Raw genomic sequence first — 25,253 nt, 5'->3', positions numbered from 1 at the left:
CCCAACTCTGAGATGGACCTGACAATGACTCTACCACCAGTAGGGAAGGGCTGCGTGAGGATGGAGGAAAATGTTGGGGGGCTCCTTGGTGGAACCTCAGGCTCTCTGTTTCCACCCTTGACTAATCTACACTCAGCCACTTCAGCCCAGTCCTTGGATCGATCTTATTAACCCCTCTCCCAAATGACTGCAGCCAGAGCGTCACCGAAGTGTGCGGGGTCACCCTTTGTCTCCCTGTGCAAGGTTTCTTCTCGGGGTCTGGACAGCTGGGTTGGTTCAAAGCATGTCACAGGTTTTGTGGCATTTGGTCCACCTCCTTCCTGCAACTGCCAGGGATGCTTCTGTCTAATCCCAGTTCATATCAGGAAGATGAAAAGAGAGGTATTTTCCTCTTGTCTCACATGGTGGCATTGCGGTGGCCTGGAGCTGGCAAGTTCTCAGCAAGGAGATTTTGTTCCCACAGAGACACAGGAAAATTGACCCGGGGAGGGGACAAGAGGGGGGCAGCAACATCAGGTTTAGTTTACTAGAGATGTTCAGGCATTAGCACCGTAAGGAAGGCTGGAGCCCTCTTTAGAGTTTCCAGCACTTCATAAATTTCAGAGAGATTTAGGGCAAAGAGCCAGATGTTTGGGGAGAAATTCTGAACACTAAAGACAAGTGGAAATATTTTTTTTTTTTGGTAGTGTGTATTTTTTCCCATTAGTTGCAAGGCTATATTTAGAAGGGGGGGGGAGGGAGAGAGAGCGCGAGAGAGAGATTAGGCATTTCTTCATATTCTGTAGTCACTCCAGTTGTTCTGCTTGTAGGAACAGATGTCTCTTTCCTGGGGCGATAGCATTCAGGTCCACGAGGAAATTTTCTTACCGGCAGTTCCTCTAACATAGAAGGGAGATCGGGCCAGAGGTAAGTCAGTCCGTCGTGGAGGAATACACCGCAGGGACCACTGCAGGGAATGCTTTGGGATATCGGTCAGAGAGAAAGGGGAGGCATGGGATCAGAGAGGTGGCAGCAGGGGCTGGGTGGGAATCACTGGAGATCGTACCCCAAGTCCGGAGTGGAAAGCATGGCTATTGCAGCAGGGAACCCTGGCGGGGATGGTGGGGGAGAGGGTCCTGCACCCAACATGTGGATGAGCAGCTCGGGAAGCCCCTGGCTCTGCCCTCGGGGCAAGTGTGGAAGTTCATCAGGAGGTGCCCAACCTGGAGAGGGGCTTCCCCTGCTGTGAGCTTCTCTGCTTTTGGGTTTTGGGGCAGTGCTGTGGTACTTGATTGTTTCCTGAGGAGATGGGCTTGATGAAAATTGTGCAAAGGTACTGGTTTTTCCTCACTGAAAAGTACTTCGGCGGCTCTTGTGAGGGGTGGGCTGATGTCTCGTTTGTATCTGTGTATTCCCAGGCATAATGAAATCTGGGGGAAATGTGTTCAGGCAGGGTTTGGAATCCAGGAGAGGAGACAGTGCACTGCCTGGCATGGGGTGAGCTGTGACTGGGGATGTTTCACCTCCGTTTGGCTGTGCAGGAGGGCGCGAGCTCAACTCTGGGAAAGGTGCTGTTTTCTTTCTGTGAATGTGCTTGCTGGGTCAGTCTGAGGAGAAACAGGTCCGTTCCAAGGTCCTTAACCAGGTTCCTTCAGAAACATCCCCTGCTTTCATAGCAACACACCCACTAACAGCTCAAAGTTTTTCCAGGTTAACCTGGAAAATCCAAAATTTGCAAATCCCTGCAAGCACGGGGAGCACAGTGCCTAGCAAAAGAAACCACAGAAACCGGTCTCCAAAAGGGTTAAGATCCGGTTATCCATCCTGGGATGCCTCAAAAAAAAAGTCTGCTCCCTGGCCAGGTCTCCCATCTCACTGCATTCCCTGGGCCAAGCCCAGGCATGGCTCCGTGCCTCAGTTTCTCCCTGCAGCCAAGAGAGCAGCACGACTTGAAGGGAGCGCTGGGCTGCAGAGCTGCATCCCTGGCAGGCTTGGCTGCTGCTCATCCCGCTGCATTGCCCCTTCGTCCCTTCCTGCATTCGTGCCTCCTCCCTGGAGCATCACCTCTTCTGTCCTGCATCCTTGGGCCACGCAGGACCCCAGGGTATTCCTCAACCGCAAACCTCTGTTGCTCTGTCCTTCTCAGGCTTTTTGCCAAGGGACAGAGGAAGCAGATGAAGGCAGAAAGAGGGAAAAGTGCGCGAAGATTGCTAAATTTGCAAATTAAGAAGTTCCTTTTCGAAAGCAAGCGGCAATGCACAGGCCAGGTGTTGCTCGGTTTAATCTCACATGATGTTTTTTGCACTCGTCTGTAAAGTTCCTGTATGTGCCTATATGGTAATTTTCACTGCGGGGTTCTCCTTGTACACAGCCACGATGGCTGTTATTCCAAACTGACATTTCTAGCACTTTGTCCCAGACACCCTTGAAATGCTAGATGGATTACCGTAATCCCAATAAAATCAAACGCATTTCTCTTGTACTGTTATAACCTCCCAAGAAGACAGGCACAAATCCGTCTCTACTGGCTGGACCTATAAAACTCCAAATCCACATGTTTCTTTCCAGATCTAGCTTTTTAAAAAATATTTAAACCCTCTTGGAAAAAAAATTTCTCCAAAAAATAAGCGCTTTTCCCTCACATTCTACTGGTCCACGAGGGACACAGGCAGGAAGTCATGCTCTGATTTCTCTTAAAATGTCAGAGCTAGAAACGCACAGCGTCTACTGCAGAGATGTCACTCCATGCTCCCTCGTGACAGATGGCACTCGGTACTAGCCCTGACAGGCTACGAGATGTTGGTCTTTTAAATGCTAACAGCAAGATTTCTAGAGCATGCAGCAAGACGCTTAATATTTCTGTCACTCCAAGGACAAGATCTGGTAATGTAGAAAAGAGGGACATGAACAATGCAACGGTGTCAATAAGGCATTGTAGATGTCTAAACATTTCAGGAGGGACTTTTCTACACAGTGCGGTACAAAGAAGCAAGCAGAGGTGTAAACCCTTTATTAGCACTTTAAGGTGACCAGTACTAGCAAACCTCATTAGAGATGTGCTGAAGGACCTCTGGGTGCCCAACGCTGCTGGGTGCACATTTGCAGGTCCAAAGCCAATGTATGTACAATCCCACTTCTTTCTTTGCTCGTACTGGTACATCTGGGCTCCTTCTTTCAAGGGCTGAGGCAATACTGCTGCAAATGAGCAGAGAGGAGATATAAACTTATAAGAAATCTGCCAGCACATGAATTTCCTGCTCTGTGTATCTTTGGGAGCTTCGTTCCATATTTTCCATGCATACTTAGGGCAGGGCTGGGGGAGGAACATGCAGATCTTTCTGGTCTGGTGGTCCTTCACCTTGTTTTAAGCAGCAGGTTCAAGCCTAGATGCAGAGAGTGGGCATCTGGGCCAAGGCGAGTGGCCTCCCTCCCATCTGGGTCACTTTGCTCTGTGAAGAAGAGGAATGCAGTTCAGAGAGCTGTGCTCTCCCTCTTCTAACTGGCAGTGATCCCTCATCCCCTAGGATGACCTGTTGGATTAAATCATTGCTTGAGCACCCACAGGCTATTGCTTGTCCCAAACTGAACGAGGCATCTGGGTTTCTCACTCTCAGAAGACCTGATTTTGGTCTTAGGCTTGCTGGGGAGCATGAGGTCCACTCAATATGCACACAGCCCTGAACACAGCACGGTGTTCGATGGCACTATCCATCGCCCATCCATAGCAGGGCCTTGGAGATGAAGGACCATATGTAGACTAACTGAGCACATCAGACAGGAGGCAAATGGCTCAACAGCACATCAGCAACACCAGCCCAACAACCAGCATCGCATTAGCCCCCACACATCCTTAATCTGTGACAGTTTACATGACTTGAAGGACAGCCCAGACTATGCCTGGGACTGGACATCCGAGATTTTTCTCTGGCCAGATGGGAAATCTGATTCCCATGGGCAACTTCAGAGATGCAAAAGTCAGTAACGGGGGTTAATCCCTCTTGCTGTTGTGCAAAGTGAAATTCACAGCTTTCTTCTTCCAGACAAAAGCTGTAATTCAGCACATGACCATTCAAACCACTGGACAAATTAGGAGTTGCTGGCCATCACAATTTTCATTACACGTGGGCAAGCATGCCATGGCTGACCAGTGCAGACACCAGGCAATTAGCTATCACCTGTCCCCAGTCAGGCTGGTTTTGCCATGAGAAAGATATGATTTGGTATAAATCTGAAATTATTTCACTTCAGGAAAAAACAATGAGAGGCAGGCAATGCTCTCTCTTTGCAAAGAAGCCGTCCAGCCCTCTTTACAGTGTTTCAATGCCAAAGCAATTGTGAATTTGCAGATAATAAGACCTAAATGAAAGGATATGTGGTGGAGAGTGCTAGCAAACTCCTTGCAGGTTCATAGTAGAGGAAACAAGGACACTCTCAATGCCTATTTGTGTGTCGGCTCTGATTCCCTCCATCCTCCTAATGTGTTTCAGTCTGTTGGCTAATTTCAACCCAAGTTTGGCAGAAGGGAAACATCACCTCAATTTTCAGGAAATTAGGCAGCAAAGAGAGGAGAAAGTCAAACAAGCGTCGGAGCCAAGGGAAGAGCCTGAATGTGAGTGCTCATTAAGGCAGTCAAGTGTCCACATGGGAAAAAGTTATAATAAGCATCTCAACCAAGGCAAAGCATTCATCCAGCCCTGCAAGCCGCTGCAAGACATGAAACCATAAGAAAACAGGTGTCATTTAATCTGACACTCACAGGACTACGTGGTTTGTGTCTCCAAAGCACCTTTAATTTGCACGGCACTGGAGGGAAAGGAATAATCCAACTCTGCAGTTGGTTTGACTATTTCCAACTGCAATTTCCCAGCAGTTGGGTGTACCACACACTCTGTCTGGCCACCCTCAGACCTGCAGGCTTCTAGGAGACATCAAAGCCCAAGAATCAAATGAGAGCAGAGATCTGATGCCCTCAAGTATAGGATCTTCCCTGTCCTGGGAATAGCCCCCCAGTGACCCTAAAGCCCCATTTCTGCTTTAGGGTCAGATGTTTTTCCCATGGGCATTAGCTCCCTTCTCACAGCCTGAGGGCTAGATGGGCACCAGCTTTTCCCTCTCAGCAGCTGGAAGCATTCCCTTTGTCTCCCTTTCTCCCTCAGTTCCCACTGTCAGCAAACCCACCCTCCCCAGACTGAGCATGAGGCACGCAGAACAAGCTCTACCACGTATAGGGCAAGGTCCTCGACATGCACAAAAACACCATATTTGGCCAGTTTGAGCCAGAGTTGAGCGAGAGCTTGCCAGAAGGAGAATCATACAATTTAAACTGAAAGAGAATGAGTTTAACCCTTCATTTATAAATACAATGATAAATCACCCAGGGAACTTTAAACACGGAAAGGCTGCAAAGCTAAACACACGCTGCTGCCATCCCAGGCAGCAGAGTAACACTAGCAGGCAGGACAGGGTGCGGGGGACAGGGGAATGATAGAGGAGCCAGGCTGCCATGTTAGGTGGAATGATTAAGGACAGGGAGATGAGAAAAGCTGTTTATACTAAATAACACTGGCTCACGTTCGTTAATGTCCTTTTCATCTTTCCGATTCCAGGGCATGGCTCTTGTTCTCTGTCTCTAGGTCTGCACGCAGAGATCCTATCTGCACACACCAATAAATAACCCTTTTGGAGAGCAGTTAGGACAAAGCTCGGTTGCCTGACCTGCCTTTTCTTTTGTATCCCATTACTCGAATTGCTGAGCCAGATCCAAAAGTCCCCTGGGTCAAAGAAGTGAACCCCGTTAACTTCAGCGAGTGGAGGGTGAGGCTTAAGGCAAGCAAAAAGTTGGGTGGAATGAAACACAGGATGGTCAAGGACATGCTCCTGCGGCAGACGTAGCGTTGAGCTGCCCATTCTAAATGAACAAGTGTGATGCCAAGCAGCGAGCGAGGGAGGGAAGAGGCTGCAAGACCTGGTTTCAGCACAGCGACCATCTGTTTCCTATTTGGCCCAAGAACGACGGAATTGGTTGTGTCACGCAACAACGAGAAAGCATTTCAGAGCAAGTCCCCCTCTCCCAGTGCTGAGCAGGGACCTTTACCAGAACAAGGGAAACCAGGTCAACTTCCAGTCTCCGTCCCTCCCCTTATCCCATTTCTACCCAGATGCCTACTGTACTTTTAAGGAAATGCTACCCACAGTCTCCCAGCCAGACAGACAAAATCCAACCGGAGAGGTATAATATAACAGCATAGGCCAACTGGCGCGGTCAGACGGCGCTCAGAAGGATGCATGTTTACCCATCTCGGGCTTTGCAGACTGGCAGCTCCAAGAAACAGGGATTGCATGGAAATCTGGGGGGCTGACAGCTAAATTAGGCAAGAAGAAGGCTGAGCTCCAAACCCTTCGTAGATTTTAGGAAGGGGGTTAGCACAAAGGCTCGTTACTCTGTAAGCAAAGGTGATTGTGCTTCTTATAGCTCTGCCTGACCTCATGCCGCAACTGCAAGCAATAAATAGTACGAAAAATAGCAAAATAAATGTTTGCAGAGGCTGCAAAGTTTCTCATGTCTTTAGCCATGACCTTCACTGGCTGCTATATGCCACCACACCATGGTGATGGGTAGCTGAACTGACTCACTTTAACACCTGCATGAGTATTTCTGATGGCAGAGATAGAGACCTGGTTGGTGTAATTTTTTTGATGGGGGACTAGAGGGGGTGGGAAGAATTGGAAATCTTTGGAAATGTTTGCTTTTCCTCAGACGTGAGGTCACGCTGCCATTCTGGGCCTTGTTCAGCCTGCTGAAAGATGGGGCAACGTACCTTTGTCAAGTGCTTGGAGACCCACAATGGAAAAATACTTAGTAGCTGTTAACCAGGGGTTTGGTCCAGCTCCACCGCATTAAAAGCACCCAGAGGAATGCTGTTGCTTTGCCAGTACAGCTCTCCGTCCCCTCTGCTTGTCAGCCATGAGATGAGGGCAGTCCCACAAAGAAAGGAAAAGGCCATCCACCCAAACATCCATCGTAACAATTTGATTAGAGGAAGACTTTTCCCACTGCAGCCCAAGAGGCAGCTTTTCCACAGCCTGTCAGTCAGGAAATCTTCAGAATTAATTAAATTAGTTGGGACTTCTTTCATGTAGTTGCTTGGATTTTGAGTTCAGGCAGGGCAGCGATGGACTGGGGAAAGACACGAACTCTAATTCAGCTCCTCCCTTGCATATTTAATTTGGCAAACAAAATGCTGCCTGTTTTTTAGCTGTTTACTATATCTGGAGTTTATTTCCCTGCACGTGGGGCTCAGTGGAAGAGGTGACTGTGTAAGTCATCACGCTGTACGTGCTGATGATTTTAATTTCTGTGTACGGACAGTACTCATAGCGGATCTTTTTCCATCAGTCTGTAAAGTGCCCTACGCACCTCAATAGCATTTGTGAGGATTAGCAACATCTGAATGCGTTTTGAGTTACTGACTTCACTGAGGCAGGAAAGGAAAAATGTAAGACGAATATCAGGTGTTCATGATAAAGGATCCGAGCCTGAAGAAAAATCTCCCAGCAGAGGCAAGCTGCTAACACAATGTAAAATCAGAGCAAACGGCTAATGCCTGAGAATTACAATAAGACAAATGCATACGCAACTGAATACACTCAGGCCATGCGAAGGGATGGGATGGGTGATTTTGTCTTCTCCCCTTGTTCAACTATCTGTATGAACACAGATATACAAGCTTACGCTGCACCCAAGGGGCAAACAAGTCTTTATTTCTTGGTTTGCACTGGTGCAATGGCTTCCACGGTGCTCTTCTTGACAGCATCTGCAAAGAGAAATCTGGGAGCAGATCCAGGCATCTGCTCCTTTCAGTTTGTTTTCATAATTAAAGAGCAAAACAAACAAACAGGGAAGATCAGATGGTGAGAATATTAGAAAATCATTAGAAAAAGGGCCAGCATTCTGCATTCTCCCCATGCATCTTTCTCAGGTGCCAGACTTTGCAGCTCCACTACCTTCAGCCAGTCTTGGGTCCAGTTTTTCCTGGTATTCACTGAGGACGTGCTTGAACAAAATGTAAAGAGACGAGACTCTTCCCCAGAAGTCTGCAGGCTCAATCAGGCCCAGACAAAATAATATGAACATGTGCACTACTTTGGCTGCCACTAGAGTTCAGTGCCGGGTGAGGTAATCCGGTCATTCCTGACACACAAGACGTTCCAACATCCAGTTGCTGCTGCAGATGGCCTAAGTGGGGACAAGTTAGGATTGCTCCTCTTTGCCCAGCAGTTCTTTGGGACATCACAGGTGGTCTGATCCCAGGCTTCAGGGTTTCAGTCCCGCAGCATGATCCGAAACTGGGTTTGATCTAAGGAGGGCTTTATGGCTGAGCACCAGCCATTCCAATGGACAATACAACTACTTGGGTTTGAGTAGCTACCTAAACAGAAAAAAATTGCCATTTGAATGCATATATCCTTCTAAGTTCAAGGATATTAAAACCCAGCTTTTTCTTTCACACTACTTCCATAGACTAGATGAGAGGCAAGAAGAAACTAGAGCAATCACCAGACTCCAGGCCAACAGACCTGAGCTCGATCATGATGGCAAAGTCACTTCTCCAAGAATTTCCAGAGGGAACTTCACACCTGGTCCTATAAATTCTCAGTCCTAACCTCTGCTTTTGCTCAACAAATGTTCTGCTACATGCGCACCTGGCTTGAATGAACCACGCAGAATAACCACTAGGCTGTAGTCCTCATGGACTCTTGATCTGGAATGTTGACCGTTTACCAAATATATTTCATTCCCAGCCCTCTCCAAAGTAAGAAGGGTCAGGAAAGCACCCACGCTTTGGTCACTCGGTCCTCCATAGAAGCCTGCCTGGCCATACCCCATGACCCCATTCACCAGTACAGGCTGGGAACTGCTCTACTGAAAAGGACATAAGTGTTACGGTGGATCTTAGGCTGAAAAAGAACCAGCAAGCAGTGTGCGTTGCAGACAAGGCAAAGTACATACTGTGCTACATCAGGAGATTCATGGTCAGCAGATGGAGGGGAATGATTACCTCCACGGATTCATCACTGAAGAGGTATCTAGTTTGGAACCACGCTGTTCAGGGGAATGCTGAAAGACAGGAGAGGGTCCAGCAGAGGCTTTACCAGGATGGGAGGAATGCACCAGTATAGCCTGAGACCAAATAGATGGAAAGGGGCTTTGCAGAGGACTTGGGGGTCCTGGTGGACACCAAGTTGAACATGAGCCAGCAATGCAGCCTTGTGAGAAAGAAGGCCAACAGCCTCCTGGCTTGCCTTAGGAGGAGCATTGCCAGCAAGTTGAGGGAGGTGATTGTTCTCTTCTGCTCAGCACTGGTGAGACGTACCAGCAGTGCTGTGTCCAACAAATGCACAGAGACTTTGGAATCTCTTCTCCCAAATCCCAGTTCCCCAGCTCTTTATTCCAGAGATCTGGAAGCCTTCTGCTTTTGTCAGGAGGCATGGTGGAGTTCAGGAACTTGAGAGTTATGGCCAGCAGGGATTTGTAGTTCATTAGACCAAGAAGCAAGCTTTTGGTGGCTAGGCAGGAAAAGGCTTTGGCTCTTGTCAGGCAGGCTGAGAGCTGCCGCGATGCTCTCTGGACCCAGTTAGGACTGTCCCTGCAAACCATTTGCTTCTGGCCAGCAGGAACTCTCCGAGGATTCACTTCTCACTGAAAAGCTTCTGACCTAGGTAGCTTCCTCCTCTGCTTTGTACACGGCCACCAACAGCTTGAAGCATCTTCCAGGCAATGGGACACCTTCGGTCCATCCTCCCGATTCCCGTAAGAAGCGAAAAGGATTAGTGCAGGCAGAAAGCCAGCTGCCAGAGGGTGGGACATGCTTGGGGGATATTCAGACTCCCTCAGCAATCCAAGCCTTCCTCACTGAGACACGCAGCCTAGGCACACCGCGGTTCCTGTGAGGGCTGGAAGATGTTTGCAGCTCCTCGTCTCCTAGCCCTTCCACACTTGGCTCTTTGGTAGCAGGGATTTCAAACCCTCATAACTCAAGTCTTTCAGCATCATTCTCTGCTGATTCAAGCTGATTTTTTTAACCTCAAAGTCCTGCTCAAACACTTCGAGATATTCCAGACATTTTTCAACCATTTATTTTTATTGAAACCAGCCAAGTCTCTGTATATGTTGGGCTTTTTTTAAAATCTTTTTAATATACAAATCAGTTTAAAATACTGTGTAAGTCAGGAATGATTTGCAAATTAAACTGTCAAACTCTGGCAGGCGTAGCGGCTGACGCCCTTGGTTTGAAATCTCCTGGCTGCTGTTGCTGCGTGTGCAGATCTCTAGAAGATGCCACACAACCTGCTTGTGTTTTCTTGGAAAATTCAGCCATCCTTTGATTTGAGGAAAATCTTACAGTTCCTGAAAATGCTGCTGCCTGTAACTCTCTAATGGGATCACCTGCACAAGGGAAGGGATGTGATATTTTAGGAGTCAGATGCTGGGGCTATGGTTGTGCCAATAGGTTGGGCAAATGTCTTCTGGCTGCCAGCACTACCCTGCTCCTATGGCAGGGCAGGAAGAGCCTCCAGCCAGGAAGAAGCTGCTCCAATGGAGCATATTGGCCTGATCCTCCCTGTCGCAGCAGAAAATGGCCTGTGCCTTCCATAAGCATCAAAGCACCCTGCTTGGACTCAGCAACCCTGCCTGTTTCTCTGGGCCATTTGCCACGTGGCTGGCTCAAACATGACCACGTGTAGGTCCCCCCGACTTTCCCTTCTCCTTTGCTCCCCTTGGCATAGTTCACTTCTCTGTTCTTGCTCAGGCCTTAAAACCACTTTTGCACAGGGCAGAGGAAGAGAAACTTGAAGTGGGGATTGTGTGTCTTCTCCAAAACATGCATCTACAACCACTGGAGGCAGTAATTATAAACCCAGGTATTTTCCTAGCGATTATTGGTAATTCCATATGGACAGATGAGACACTCAGAGAGTACAGCAGTATACATAACTACAGAATATGTACAAATATGTTGATTAAAATGTTCTTAGGTGACAATATTTTGAGCCCTAAGGAACGCTGACTTAACCATCAATACATCTGTTTCTTTTCTTCCAGATTGCTGGGAAGTCGGTGACCATGCCTACCTCTTCCACCCAACTGCCAGCCCTTGACTCTATGAACACCACCCAGCAACCTAACTCCAGCATCTACTTGTTCTCCAAGTTCATCCACCCCGACAAAGAACTGTACACAGAATTTTACAGCCTGTGGATTGCCCTGATGGTAGTCAATGCCATCATTTTCCTGGTGGGTGTTGTGCTGAACAGCTTGGCACTGTATGTCTTCTGCTTCCGTACCAAGACAAAAACCACCTCTGTTATTTACACCATCAACTTGATTGTTACAGATCTCTTGGTGGGCTTTTCCTTGCCTGTCCGGATCATCATGTTCTATAGTGCAGGGGACTGCCTGAATTGTTCCTTGGTTCATATCTTTGGCTACTTTGTCAACATGTACTGCAGCATCCTCTTCTTGACGTGCATCTGCGTTGACCGCTATCTGGCAATTGTACAGGTGGAGGCCTCACGTAAATGGAGGAATCCCACCTGTGCCAAGGGGATCTGCGTCTTCATTTGGATCTTTGCCACTGTGGTGACTTTCTCCATCCTGACCATGGCAATACAGTTTGCTGAGTGCTGCCTCTCCAAGATTCTGGTCCTGATGGTCTGCGAGTACTTCTTCCCCCTCATCATAATCATCTTCTTCACCACCAGGATTATGTGTGCTCTGTCCAAGCCCAGCCTCATGCACCAGAGTCGGGAGAGGAGAATGAGGGCTGTGCAACTCCTTATCACCGTCCTCATCATCTTCATGATCTGCTTCACTCCTTTTCACGTGCGCCAGGTAGCAATCTCCATCAACACAGGCATGCCCCATGATGTCAGCCTCCTCGTTTACCATGTGACAGTGACTCTGAGTAGCCTCAACAGCTGCATGGACCCCATTGTCTACTGCTTTGTGACCAATAACTTTCAGTCAACCATGAAAAACATCTTCAGGAAAACCGAGCCAGAGCAAACCAGTGTGGACATCCTGGGTATGAATAAGAACTGCAAGGGCTCCAATGCAATTATCGCCTTCTCAAACACATTAGGAAGCCCTGTGAGCTTGCCGTCACCAAGCAGTGTCCAGATATAACCCACATCTGATGGGACACGCTGCAGTAAACCAGTGTAATGATGCTGGAATATTACTAGGATGCACGGTACTGTTGTCTTTGACGTCTTTGTTTTTTAGGCTGAGGTTCAGAATGACGGTGGTGGAATTTATTCCTCAAGAACACTGTGGTCTGTTTGGAAAATGGAACTTGCAGTGCTATTTGTTAGTACCAATACAGAAGAGAGTCTATTAATTACTGTTCCCAACAGGAAACTTTTCTTTGTATTTTAATACAGACATTTTGCTAGCAACAAATTCTTTACTGTGTTTTTGTGTGTGTGTGTTTGACATCGTAATGCAACACTCCTAGGGTGACTTAGAAAGCAGGCAATCTGTTTTCTATGAAAGCCTTTGAGCCTTGGGCATGGGCTTAAGAGTAAACGATAAGAGTGATATTTCCAGAGCTATTCACTACAAAGATTTTAGATGCCAATGGAGTGGGAGAGAAAGTATTCCAACCCACCTGTCACTAGTAACTACTCATTTGTTTCTGAAAAAGGCTGAACCTTCTCAGGGAAGAGAAGATGAAGTCAAGCAGTAAAATGTCCTCTGACTATTTCAGCCATAAGAAAAAAATACATGTGGATGTATATGTTCTCATACACGTTGTCTGGGCTTGGGGAGAGGTTAAGGATATGTTCCACCTTCATTTGGATCACTAAATCCCCTAAACTGCAGATGAGTGTACAAAAAAGCTGTGAAAATGAGCATGTTTTCCAGCAAAGTCTGCTGTTCTGCTCTCTTTCCCTGAAGAACAGCCAAGATGAAAAGCAGAACCAGACTATGATGCTATACTACTCTTGTTCGATTTTTCTTCCTGGCATGTTGTGAAATCAGGGCTTGCTCTCCTAATTCCCACTATCAGTCCATCCACTCAGTCACTTAAATGCTGATGCTTCCAAGGACAGAAAAAGAACCAATCTCAGGCATCCAGGTTGAAATCCACCCCAGTGTAGCCTCTAGGATGATTTAAGAGCCATGTTTAAAAGGTATGTGAGGCTAAGGATGCCAGAAAATTCTGTCCACAACGGTGGGTAAATGTTTTAGATCGCACTGTACCAATTATCCTAGGAAAACAGCACAACCTGCAGCATGAACAGCAATAATCGCTGTAACTGCCCCATGTCTCCTCACTCACGTGCCTGTTGCCCCTCCAGCCGGAAGACTATTATGAATTCGTCAAGTCTAGTGAACAGCTTTTCTTGGCACTCACTGGTGTTACCATCCAGAACAGCAGGCTTTAAGGCTGGTCCAAACTAGGGCATCCTAGAGTACTCTGCTTCCCTGGGGTCTGACCATGGGACAGCCATCTCCATTTCACAGGAACACAACGTAACTGATGCTTCAAAATGCCTCTTGCGACTGAGTTTGCAAGAGTTTCCCCTAACCAATCCAATGGTAATAAAAATTGAAAAATCAACATCACTGCAATACAGGGATCTATCCAGAGATGAGTAGAGTTGTCCCTAGGAGCACTGGGTGTCCCAGTTCCTCTTCCAGGCAGTGGAGTCCATGGAAAGCGATTCAGCTTATGGAAGCAGAGACATCCCAGCTGAGTGACCCTGGCCTCCACACTGCCTAGGTCTCCAGGTATACAACAGGACCCCAGACATTGCCTGCATGCATCTTAATCCAGCATCAAAGTCCCCCAAAGGAATGACTCATTTGCCAATAGGCCAGAGCATAACGCTATGGTAGGCATGATGGAATGTCACCGCCCCTCCAGCTCCTGCTGCACAAGACTGTGGTCCTCCTGCAAGTCCTACTCTGTCCTGATGTCCCTACCCTCAGGTATCTCATAGCGTTCACTTCTGTTTCGGCAGCTGAGTCCCGTGCCTGAAATGAAATGATCTGTATCTGGAATCTACACATGGACGATGTTCAGTCGGCTAGTGCAGAGACCAGCAGGTCTCACTCAGAACATCAGGATGACTTTGTCAGCTGCAGTTGGTCCATTAACTCAGGCTCTTGATCATCCTGGGGCACAGCAATTGCCGTTGCTGAGTATGTGACCTCTTTGAGGCTTTCCTAAGCAATACAGCTGACTCAGTCCCCTTTTGCTGGGAGCTCTATTCCTTTGAAGGGGATTTTCCTTCCAAGAGGCTGCAATGAGGGCCTCCAACACTGGCACTACCCCAAGGGATGAAAGACTGTTGTCCTGGTCACCATTCTAGACATGGCCATGAACATGGTGAGCCTTCCCAGGGCCCAATTGTACTGTGTTTTCCTTCTGCCTCATCTATTTCCTTGTTCATCTAAAACTTAGCAGCCGACACCACCTTCTTGGCAGGTCTCTGTTAAGTGACGCTGCAGCACACACGGATTAGGCTTTAACTTCTCAGCCAGGCTGGCCACTTCACATCTCTGCCACCATTTTCCACCAGCCCCTCATTTGGAGAAAATATTTTATGCCTCAAAGGTCTGCACTTCCCTGAAAATCCAAAAACTCATGCCCACTAACCCACAACGCACTCTCAGACCTTTCCACACCATGTTTGTAATGAAAATGCATGTCACGTATACAGAGCTGTTAGAAGTACTGTCTTTTGCCAAGACTACATCAGAGAAACAGGAGGAAACGTGCAGGATCAGCACAGAGCTTATGTTAGCTTTTTTGTTCCAACAAGCTACAGCTTCACACCTCCCTTTGTTTTGCTATTGACAGTATTTTTGCCATATACAGAAATGTCTTAACATCTTTCTCAGTGCATTGCTTATTTGAGATCAGTATAAAATCTCTAAGATTATTTGCTTAGATTTTTAAGTTCCTAAACAGGGTCTCGGTTGAAGCTCTGTCTGCTGTAAACTTAACTTTTAGTAGTCTGAATTCCCTTTACTGACAGTGTGTTATTCGCTCCCCATAAAGGCCACCTGAGACTGGATAATTCTCTTTATTTGATAACGCTTATTGCCTTGTCCAGACCTTTCAGTTGTCCTTCTTCATTTCATACCAGGTCCAAAGCAGGGTCTGGTCCCTTACCAAGGACACAGTCTCCAAAAACTGGAAAGAGGCTAAATCATTCCCAAACTACCCTATTTTTTCAGTGACTTTTTCTAGTCTCTGTTTAATCCATATTATTTACACATCTTGCTTTTCCTAGGGGTGCACCACTTGCTAAACTTCCATCTTATTTAAAACCACCCATTTCTGCACAGGGCACAATGTTGAAAATCAGTATGGAAAACTCAGCTATCGTCAGAAATACTCTTCCCAGTAGCAGAGTTTTGGTGGGCACCTTTCACCTGCCAGTTGTCATTGCTGCTGAAGTCTCCCTCAGTTTTTATTAGGAAAAATTTCTTCACTGAAAGTGTTATCAACCATTGGAACAGGCTGCCCAGGGCAGTGGTGGAATCAACATCCCTGGAGGTATTTAAAAGGTGGGTAGACATGGTGCTGAGAGATATGGTTTAGTGGTGGTTTTGGCAGCATTGGGTTGATGGTTGGACTTGATGTTCTCAAAGGTCCCTTCCAACCTACACAATCCTATGATTCTATGATTCTATTCTGTGTTTCTGGAGACTGGGGCCAAGTTTGTTGCTCCTTGACCTGGACCTTGGGTTGCCTCTTAGTGACCACCGACACAGGGATTGCAATAGTCCTGCTCCTACCCCAACCTGCCCTTTCTCAGATGAGAACAGCACAACCAAAGCCACACATGACACAACAGAAAAGCCTCCATGGGCAATGTAAGTAACTCCATGCATCATTAAATACACACAGAGACCGTTAAAGTAAAGCATATACAAGTCAGCTTTTGCAGGGCAGTCTTTAATGCAGAGCATTTAAAGATTTAGATGCCAAATTCCCAACGGTTTCAAACTAAATCAGGCACTTAACAGCCTTTGAGGATCTGGATCATTACCCAGAGGCTGAAAAAGTAATAGGGATGGATGGGCATTGAGGATCATACTACCACCATCAAGTCTGCGATAGACTGAATACAGCGTTCCCTAAAGAGCTTAACAGCAACAAAGAGCTCTGTAAAAGCCACGACCTTTCAGGGGAATTACAGCATTTATTCCTCTTTGATGTGCTGTGGTTCTCTTGTGCACCTAAAATCCTATAAAGCGAATTAGAAATATCCTCTTCTACCAGCTGCCCAGAGGGTAGCAAAAAAAGACCATGAAAAATCTCACATATATTTCTAGGGATCTCAGCCATTTGTGTGACAAGAGAGCTCTGCTAACCATGAGCTCACCCACCTGAGTCACAACATACAGATGTCTGTAGTCTTTTGGTGTGCCGAGGGATGGGTATCCGGGAATAAAGTTTGGCCTCTTTCTTTCCCTGCTGTGTCTCACCTGCGTTGCATCCAGCACAGCCCACGTTTCAAAGCATTTCTGTCTTGGCAAGGCATTTCTTATTACAGCCCAGAAACCTGCAGTGAGGCAGAGGTGCAGAATAACCAGCCCTCAGTCATAGCTGGGGCCAGCAAAGCTGAAAAATTCTAGTTCTGCACCAGAAAAGGAGCCCCTGGCTCCACGCACAGGGTTATCTGCCAAACCAGCTTCCTCCTGGGCTCTGAGCAAGCTCTGCCCTCCCTCCACAACCGTCTTGAGAACTGCAAAGAGGAAACAGCACAGCTACGTGCAAAGGCAATTTCTTCCTTCCTTGTCCCTCTGGGGTCTGGTGCCCCTTGGATGTGTGCACAAGAGTCTCATTAGTCAACCTAATCAGAATTAACAAGTACCGCGAGCAGGCGTAGGCTTGACTCGTGGAAAGGCTGAAGAAAGTGGAATTGCCCATGTTAGGGCTATCAGCACAGGCCACCTGCATCAGCACTGAAGAAACGCGGGTCTGTCACCCTGCCTCTTCTGTACCTTTCGGCTGCCTCCTTCCAGGTGTAAGGGCAGGAGTGGCTCTGGGCAAGGATTTGGGAGGAGACGGAGGCAGGTCAGATCCCCACAGCTGCTCCGGGACAGGGGAAGATAAGGAAGACATTGCAGAGGAACCAGAGCCCCAAATAACGGGGGAAGGAAAGGAGAGGGAACTATGGGTTAAGCAACAAGTGGAGCTCCACGGAGGGGAGGGCTGATGAGAAGAAGGATGAGGAGGCTAATGCATGGGAAAGTGGCCAGGGAACACAGGGACTTGATATCCAGCAAAGGATGACACAGGAAAACAAGTGAGGGCTTGGCTTGCTTTTTGCCTTCTGGGCATCATTAGTCCCAAAAACAGGAGCTCTGGGGAGGATTCCAGTGCTTGGATCAGAGCTGGAAGACTCCCATTTTAGGAAGAAAAAGCCTAAAAGCAGAGCACTTTATCCCCTTCCCATGGTGAGGCCCAGGAAAGGGACAAGAGCTATCTCCCCACATCCGTCTGAGCTTTTGTGGTCTTGCGGTAGAAGACAGGAAGGTCTCCTGTGTGCTGGGAAAGACAAAGAGGGTGCAGGGGGTGCAAGAGGGGATCGGGTGGGCTGTGTGTCCTCATGGGCTGGTAGTAGCATCCATTGTATGTTGGCTACATGATGAGCAGGATTGTCACGGGAAGTGCTGGGTGGTGCTTACGCTAGATGATGCCACCTGAAGTGTCACATCACAGCACACGTCCCATGCTCTGCAGGGCATCCCAGGCAGAGGCAGACTGGGAGCTTGCAGCACGTCCCCGAGCAGGAGAAATGACTGATTACTTCATCACAGCATTTCGGTGCTTTGTGGTGGGTACCATTCAGCTATTGGGACCTAATAGGGATGCACGGGGGAATATCCACTGCAATACTGGCCCACTTCCCATCTCTCTGATCCCCTCTTTCCCACATGCAATTCCTTTTCCTTATGTCCCCAGTCTGCTCCATCCCTGCTCCCTTTGCTGGAAGACCCTGTCCCTTTAGGTTCCCAGGTCTCCAGGCCTTAACTGAAGAGAAGGCCCAAGTCCTGACATCCTGGTTTTTTACCATCACAGGGTGCGTAGCCACAAGACAGCTGCACTCTGAAATGTGCAAGCTGATATTTTCCTCTGCTGACTGATGGCTGTCCATATAATCATCTACACAGTGGTCCCATACAAATCTGAAAAGAGGACGTTGAACTAATACAGCCCTTTACCCTGGGCAAAGAACTGGTTCCATCCCTCCTGTGCACCCAGAAGATGCTGCAAAAACCACCAAAATTTCCTGGCAGAGATGTGAGATTAGAATCATAGACTCATAGAATTATTTAGGTTGGAAAAGACCTTCAAGATCATCAAGTCCAACCATTAACCTAACACTACCAAGCCCACCACTAAACCATGTCCCTTAGCACTACATACACACATCTTTTAAATACCGTCAGGGATGGAATCTCAACCACTTCCCTGGGCAGCCTGTTCCAATGCTTGATGAACCTTTTGATGAAGAAATTTTTCCTAATTTCCAATCTAAACCTCCCCCAGCACAACTTGAGGACATTTCCTCTCGTCCTATCACCTGTTACTTGGGAGAAAAGACTGACCCCCACCCCTCTACACCCTCCTTTCAGGTAGTTGTAGAGAGCAAGAAGGTCTCCCCTCAGCTTCCTTTTCTCCAGGCTGAACAACCCCAGTTCCCTCAGCCACTCCTCATAACACTTGTTCTCTAGACCCGTCACTAGCTTTGTTGCCCTTTGTTGGACATACTCCAGCACCTCAGTGTCTTCTGAGATTCTCTGAATGTTTTTATAATCTGCCAACACTTGGCAGTATATCAAGGTTTTAGTTCATGAAACTATCCTTCTTCAAGATGCTTGACTATAGCGTCAGAGATCTGATTAATTTAGGTATGGGTTTGAGTTCTAACACAAGTGATTTTGCTTTTCCTTCACAGCTGTATGTAGAGCTAACAGCCCAGCTCAGAACTGAGGCTCCCTTTTTTCCATCTGCCCATGCAAAAAGAAAGAGCCTGTCAGATGAAATAAAGCTGAGTTTACATGTAGGAGAAAGTCCTTGTTCACCTCACGGCAATCTCAGTGGAAGCTCACAGAGAGGAGCTTCTGCCATCCCAATGAGAAGATAAGTAGCCCTCTCCCAGCTCCATTCCCCTTCTTGTAATTGCCTTAATAAACCCAAGTCTTTGTATTGGGAAGGGCAGACTGCTGTCCATCACCTGTCAACACCGGCCCACAGAAAAGTAAAGGGAAATATTTACTATAGATGTTTAGTTCAAGCTCCATTAAGAGCAGGAAATCAAGCATGTCCCCCATCACTCTAAATGTCCTTTTGACTCAATTTAAGCTAGACAAAGAAATCTCTTTACCTGCCTCCTTCCAGCCCAATCACCCACTCTGTCCAGTTTCCTCAGGTAACGCATCTGTCTTGCAGCTGCTGTAAAAGGGCTGAATGGGATGTGAAATGCTGATTTTCTTTGAGCGCTCTGCTCTTGACTACAAGACGTGATGGACTTGGTGTGGCACAGCATCTAGGCCTCTTGTAAGGAGGGAAAGATGCCACTTCATGAGAGCTTTCTGGAGACCTGACTTGAAGTTGCTCATTGAAAGACAAATGTGGGTAGAGAATGGGCTGCAGTGCCATGCCTCATTGAGCAGATGTGATCCAGAGTTTGGTTCTCTTGTGGGTCATGGAGGGAGGTAGATTTGAGCACCAGCTGACTCTCAGACAGCCATGCAGAGATGAGCAATGCTCCATAGATATGTAGATCTCCCAGAATAGGTTTTTTATTTCATCAAAATATCAGTCAAGATATCTGATCCAAACATATCACCTTCTCCAACCATGTCACCTTTGCTCTTCTCAGTAAGAGAAAGAAGAGTTTGCTCAACCAAAAAGCAAGCACTAGTTTGAGCTCCAGCCCAAGAAGAGGTATTCTTGGGGATGCCCTGAAGGTCTTGCCTCTCTCCCTTGCAGAAGACCCCCTGGCTTCTCTTTCATCTCTCAGTGGACTTTCCTGACATGACCTTAAAGCAACCAAACAAAATTCCCTCTACTTGGTTCAAGCACCCAGGATCAAAATAACAGACAAGATTTTACTCAGAGCAGCTTAACCTCCATCTCCTCCAAAAGAGGCCTCTAAAACAGGCCTAGAAGTGCTTGTTTGTCTTTACAGACAGAGAAAAGTGGAGGTTGTTGCAGGTCAGTTAAACAGATTTCCCCAAGAGTCTTGCCCAGGGGAAATCCATATGAGAGTAGGGCACAGCATGAAAGCCTTGGGCCAGAGCCCAGCCACTGGCTCATCCTTCCTTTGATCTCACAGGCAACATCTCTCCAGCCAGAGAAGGACCCCAATAAATTCACTTGTGAAGCTCATTAGAGAGGAGCCGAGACCAAAGTCCAGTATCCAACCGCTTGACATTTTGGATATCTGAGCCTGCCCAAATCTTGGCTTCCCAGGGCAGGCCTCTCTTGATTGATATTATTTAGAGTTGGAAATGCCGTCCTGCCAGCATCACTTGGAAAACACGGCGGTGCTCAAGACGCCAGTTCAGACGGACTTCTCTGCACAGCTGCCCATTCGCAGTGCACGCAGTGGGAATCCGTTGATAGGTTCTTGACAGAAGTTATGGCTTGTTTATCTGGTAGCTTTACTTTGTGCCTCCTACCCAACCCGGAAACCCTTCCTCTTCTAACCTCTTGGCCTGCTATTATATACAGACTAGTCTACACGATAATTTTGGTAACCATGCTTCATCTTATGACAAACACTGCATAAAGCAAACAGATTGGTATTGTCATAATTAAAGCAAACTATCAGATGGTTTATCTATACAATCCTAACAGTTCTGCCACTGTTAACGCGTTACCTGGCCTGCAGAGGTTTCAGCAAGCCGCTGTAGGGTATATTAACCGTGCAATGTCAAACCAGGCACAACGACGCTGCTGCCTCCCAAGGCTGGAAGGATTAGAAAGCCCCTTCTTTGTAGGGTTACTGCATGCCTAACAGAGATGAGAAAGCCTCACCCACTCATCCCAGCATCAACCCATTTAAACTGGAGCCCCTTTTTCGGAAAAGCCTGCAGTTTTGCCCTAATGTGTCTGTGAGGTTTAGAGAAGATAAAGCACCTTCTTTGTCTTTGCTGTGTTACGTTCCAAGCCACAGATATTTACTCTGTCTTTGTCTAACAGATTACTATACCCCCCAATGCCAGATTTTTTCTCTCCCAGCAAAGGTATTTGTAAACAACACTCCATTCCTGCACTCCGAAAAAGAAAAAAATTACTCTGTCTATTCCTATGAGGCACGTTTCCAGAGTCAGACTTTCTGGTGGTTATTTGCTGAGCTGCTTCAGATGTTTCAGCTGCCTTTTTCAAGTAGGGCCATCAGAGAAAGATGGGGATGGGAGACAGAGGGGCGTGAGTCCATCAACTGGTTTAATGCAGGTTAAACTCCTTATTTACACCAGGGCAGATGGGAGGTGATACAGACGGACTGAGAGACACAGCTGACTCTCAAGGACCATAGGACCATGGTGCTTCTCTGCCCATCACCCAGAGCTCCAGGTCTGCCAGCAGCAATGCGTATCCTTAACATTTTTAGCTTCCTTTCAGCCCCTACACTATCTGGCCAGATCCACTTAGCGAAGCCCACATACTCTGCATTTGGCAGCCACGTGTGTAGCTCTTCCAAGCCCACGAGGATTGGAGGAGGACGGGGGGATGTTTTCTGCACGTTGTCTCTACAGCTGCCACGTTTAACACCAGCAGCAGCAGCTGCCAGGACAGAGGATGCGGATGTGCTATTTGCAACTTAACGTTCACGATCAACAGAGCAGCTGTTGGTCCTGCAAGCTCCTGGGGGGGCAAGAAAAATCAATTGGTTCTGCCAAGAGTATCCTGGAGGGTCATTTGTCAGCAACGCTGAAAGAGGAAGCGGGACAGTCCGAAGGGAGAGCTGCGCAGAGCAGGGTAGGACACCTGCACAGGGGCATAGGTGCGCAGAGCCACACAGAGCAAGTGTGGGTGGCAATGCAGAGTGTGCATTTCCAGTTATAACTGTGATGGAAAAACAGGTCAAGGAGCCTGGCAGAGACAGCTGCAGGCGGGGACGTCCTCTCATCCGTGACAGGCAGCAGGAGCCTGCGGGTTGTTAAATACACCAGCAAATTCCTGCTATGTGATGCAAATCAGAGATCATCCCAATCCAGCACCCACCAGCAGCCTGGGAGGGTTTCAGTGGAGGATTTTGGGTCTGTTCGGGGCTATTCCTGGAAGTCCTTCTCACCTGCAGCTCCAGCAGTGTGGGGCAGTCGGTGACTTTGCAAGAAAAGGAACTCTTGATGCCTGGCCCTGGGGTCTGAGAGAGCTGAACACACGAGCAGACAAACACCCTGAGAAACAGTGAAAACAAGTGCACCATAAATCCAAAAGGGACGAGTCTGTGCAATGATGTGTTCATGCGTGGGTGCATGTGAAGAGAGAAAGGAAGGCTTCCATGTGGCTGGGGGGAGGACTCGCAGACCCCTACCATGAGGGTACAAACCCTGAAGAGATAGGGAGAAGAGAGGAGGTGGAGGAGGAAAGCAAGAGGGAAACTGAGGCACAATCTCTGCATCCAGTCTCTAGTGAAAGATGTCAGGAGACTATCTACACCACCTCCAAGGGGGTCTGTGGAGTTTCCCCTTCCCGTGTTTGTGGAGGGAGACCTGCCGGCAACGTGGGCACCACCAGATGACATGAGCAGATCAAAAACACAAGACAATTTAGGGGGAAGGTTCGCCTTTTAATGCAAGCTCTGAGGGGAAGAGGATCCCTCCGTTCTCTCTCCAGTCCCCTCAAGGACAAAATTTTTTTCCCATACATGGCAAGGTGCAATTTTTTTCCCCCACCATCAGCAAAAATCTTTCACAGATTAAATATGTTTTAATGGCTCTCCAGGGGGGCCTCTTTGCCCAGCTAGTGGTGCGTAAAATCACAGGAAACAGCCTGCCTGAGGTCTTTCCAGCAACTGGAGAGAAGATAAAGCTGCTGGGACACAGGTATAAATACTCTACCGGCTCTTTTTAGACTTGGGCCTCATCCTAGGAAGCAGCTCATCCCTTTTGCCTGCAGCAGGAACAGAGGACGCTCAGCACCAGGCAGGACAGGCAGCACCAGGCAGTTACACCTGTTCTGGGTGTCACACCAGAACAGGCCTCCTGTTTGCTCTGTGCTTTTCCATCCTTCCAGGCTTTCACAGCTCTTCCCAGCTGGAATACATATGATATATAACATATTAATTATAACTAACATACACGGTTAATTTTTTGTGAGCCATTCATCAGCCCTGATCCCTCTCGCCGAAGATCAATCCTGCCAGACGAAGCGTGGGAACAAGGAATTGCTCAAACAATTGCTATTTTCTGTAAGCCAAAGCGAGACTGTCACTTGTACCACCGAGTCACCACCCCTGGAGCTATTTAAAAGACACGTAGACACGGCACTTAGGTACATGGTTTAGTGGTGGACTTGACACCAGGTTTATGATTGGACGCAGTGATTTTAAAAGTCCCTTGCAACCTAGACAATTCTATGAGTCTATGAGGACGTATCCCCTCTGTACCCTAACAGTACCCATGTTGGGCTGTGCCGGGCGCCAGAGCAGTCAGCACTGAACAGGGAGTAGGATTTTGATCTAGGTTTCACTCTAAAAAAACTCATATATCTGTGTGGGGAAGGGCACAGGGCCATGGCAGGCACACGGTGAGATGACAGGACCAAGCTGGGCAGGCAGGTCACGGCTAAGATTTTATTTTTGAACTTCACTCCCGGTGCTCCCAGTCTGTCTAATTCCTCACAAACTTTGCTCTGCCTTTATACTTGTGTTAGGGTCATTCTCCCCGCTCCTCTCATCCACCCTTACTCACACCAGCGCACGCAGTATCAGTGAACTGGAATCCAACTCTTCCTGCACAGAGGTGGGATCCTAAAGCTGGGCTACTCCAGCAACCCTGAAGCTGCTCTGCACCGACCAGTTTGATGTCACAGCGTTGTCATCAGCCCCTGTATGGAGCAACTGGATGGGAATCCCCGGCCTTGGCCTCCTTCCCGCAGCAGCATCTGGCATGCCAGCAGCCGCAGGGGGGACTGTCACAGGAGTTGTCCCCCAGCGTTCCCTTCCAAGGCCTTCTGGAGCGTCGCACAGCAGCTCCACACCAAATTTGCCATGTTTAAGTAACTTTCCCAAGGCCACCTAGGACACGCTGCTCTGTCCAGGTGGCTGGTATCCTTGTGTTGCAGGAATTTTTCGATTTTCCTGCGTCTCTTCCCTTCCCACGGGAACAGGATGCCTGGATGATGAGACGTTGCATGGTATTCTTCGCTCCCATGAGCAGCACTGGTCACATATACTGTTTAGGGAAATTTTATAAACACATACAGTAGGTTTAAGGGCTTTTTTCATTTCATTTAAACCCTTGCAGATCACAAAATGCCAAACCTCTTGAAAACCAGCAGTAAATCAGCAGATTTAAACCAGGTCAAGGAATCTTTTTTTTTTTTTTTTTTCCCTTGGAAATTCTTTTTTCAGTTCTGTAAACTGGCACAGGGTGGGAAGAGGGAGGTTTGCTGAATTTCCCCAAGAGACTTTGCTGACCCACCATTTATGCCTGCATCGCACTCATGCAAGGCAGGGAGGATCTGCTTGCACCATCCTTTTCAACAGCTTTTTCGGATACTCTGCAGCAGAATGATTTCAGCAAAGTCCGCAGCAGCGGTTTAAGAGGTCTGACGCTGCCAGCCTAGTAGTGACCAAACCAACCACTGCCCTCTGCTGAACACAGCCCGAAATCCCCACAGAGCTCCCAAGGGTCCAGAAAATTATGGCTGAATTCCCATTTTGCTGGGTGGATGGGGGAAACTCAAACTCCTCCCTGTCTTAGCTCGTGAATCTCTCCTTCAGGTGAGCTGCCAAAGTCCTGTATTTTGTGGCTTCCATGGCTCAGCCCTGCTACACCGTTGCATCTCTACAGTATGTTTAAGTATACATTGCTACATAAGGCTGTTATTTTGTGCTAAGCATCAAGCCCACTTTGTATTTACATCTGGCTGGTCCACCAGCCACCTTGGTTAAGGATTTTGGCAAATGTATAAGAAAGAGAGAACAGTTTCTCATGAGAATTTTCACAGGAGCACATCCAAATAGGCAAAGGCATGGGGAATGTACTACGCTTGAAGGGAATT

At 47.8% G+C, this 25,253-nt stretch overlaps 1 protein-coding gene across 1 annotated transcript; it reads left to right on the top strand.

Moving 5' to 3' along the window:
- Positions 1-460: 460 nt before the first annotated feature.
- On the top strand, positions 461-12,436 carry GPR20 (G protein-coupled receptor 20). Its single transcript, XM_074577934.1, has 2 exons — positions 461-906; positions 11,084-12,436. Exon 2 carries the CDS (start codon positions 11,105-11,107, stop codon positions 12,164-12,166), a length of 1,062 nt encoding a protein of 353 aa, XP_074434035.1. The 5' UTR covers positions 461-906; positions 11,084-11,104; the 3' UTR covers positions 12,167-12,436.
- The last annotated feature ends 12,817 nt before the right edge of the window (positions 12,437-25,253 follow it).

Source organism: Larus michahellis, chromosome 2, assembly GCF_964199755.1.
Source record: "Larus michahellis chromosome 2, bLarMic1.1, whole genome shotgun sequence".
Lineage (NCBI taxonomy): Eukaryota > Metazoa > Chordata > Aves > Charadriiformes > Laridae > Larus > Larus michahellis.
This window is presented reverse-complemented; position numbering and strand designations above follow the sequence as displayed.

Excerpts from the sequence above, each read along its gene's own strand:
- GPR20 (XM_074577934.1), top strand. The coding sequence starts at position 11,105 with ATGCCTACCTCTTCCACCCAACTGCCAGCCCTTGACTCTATGAACACC.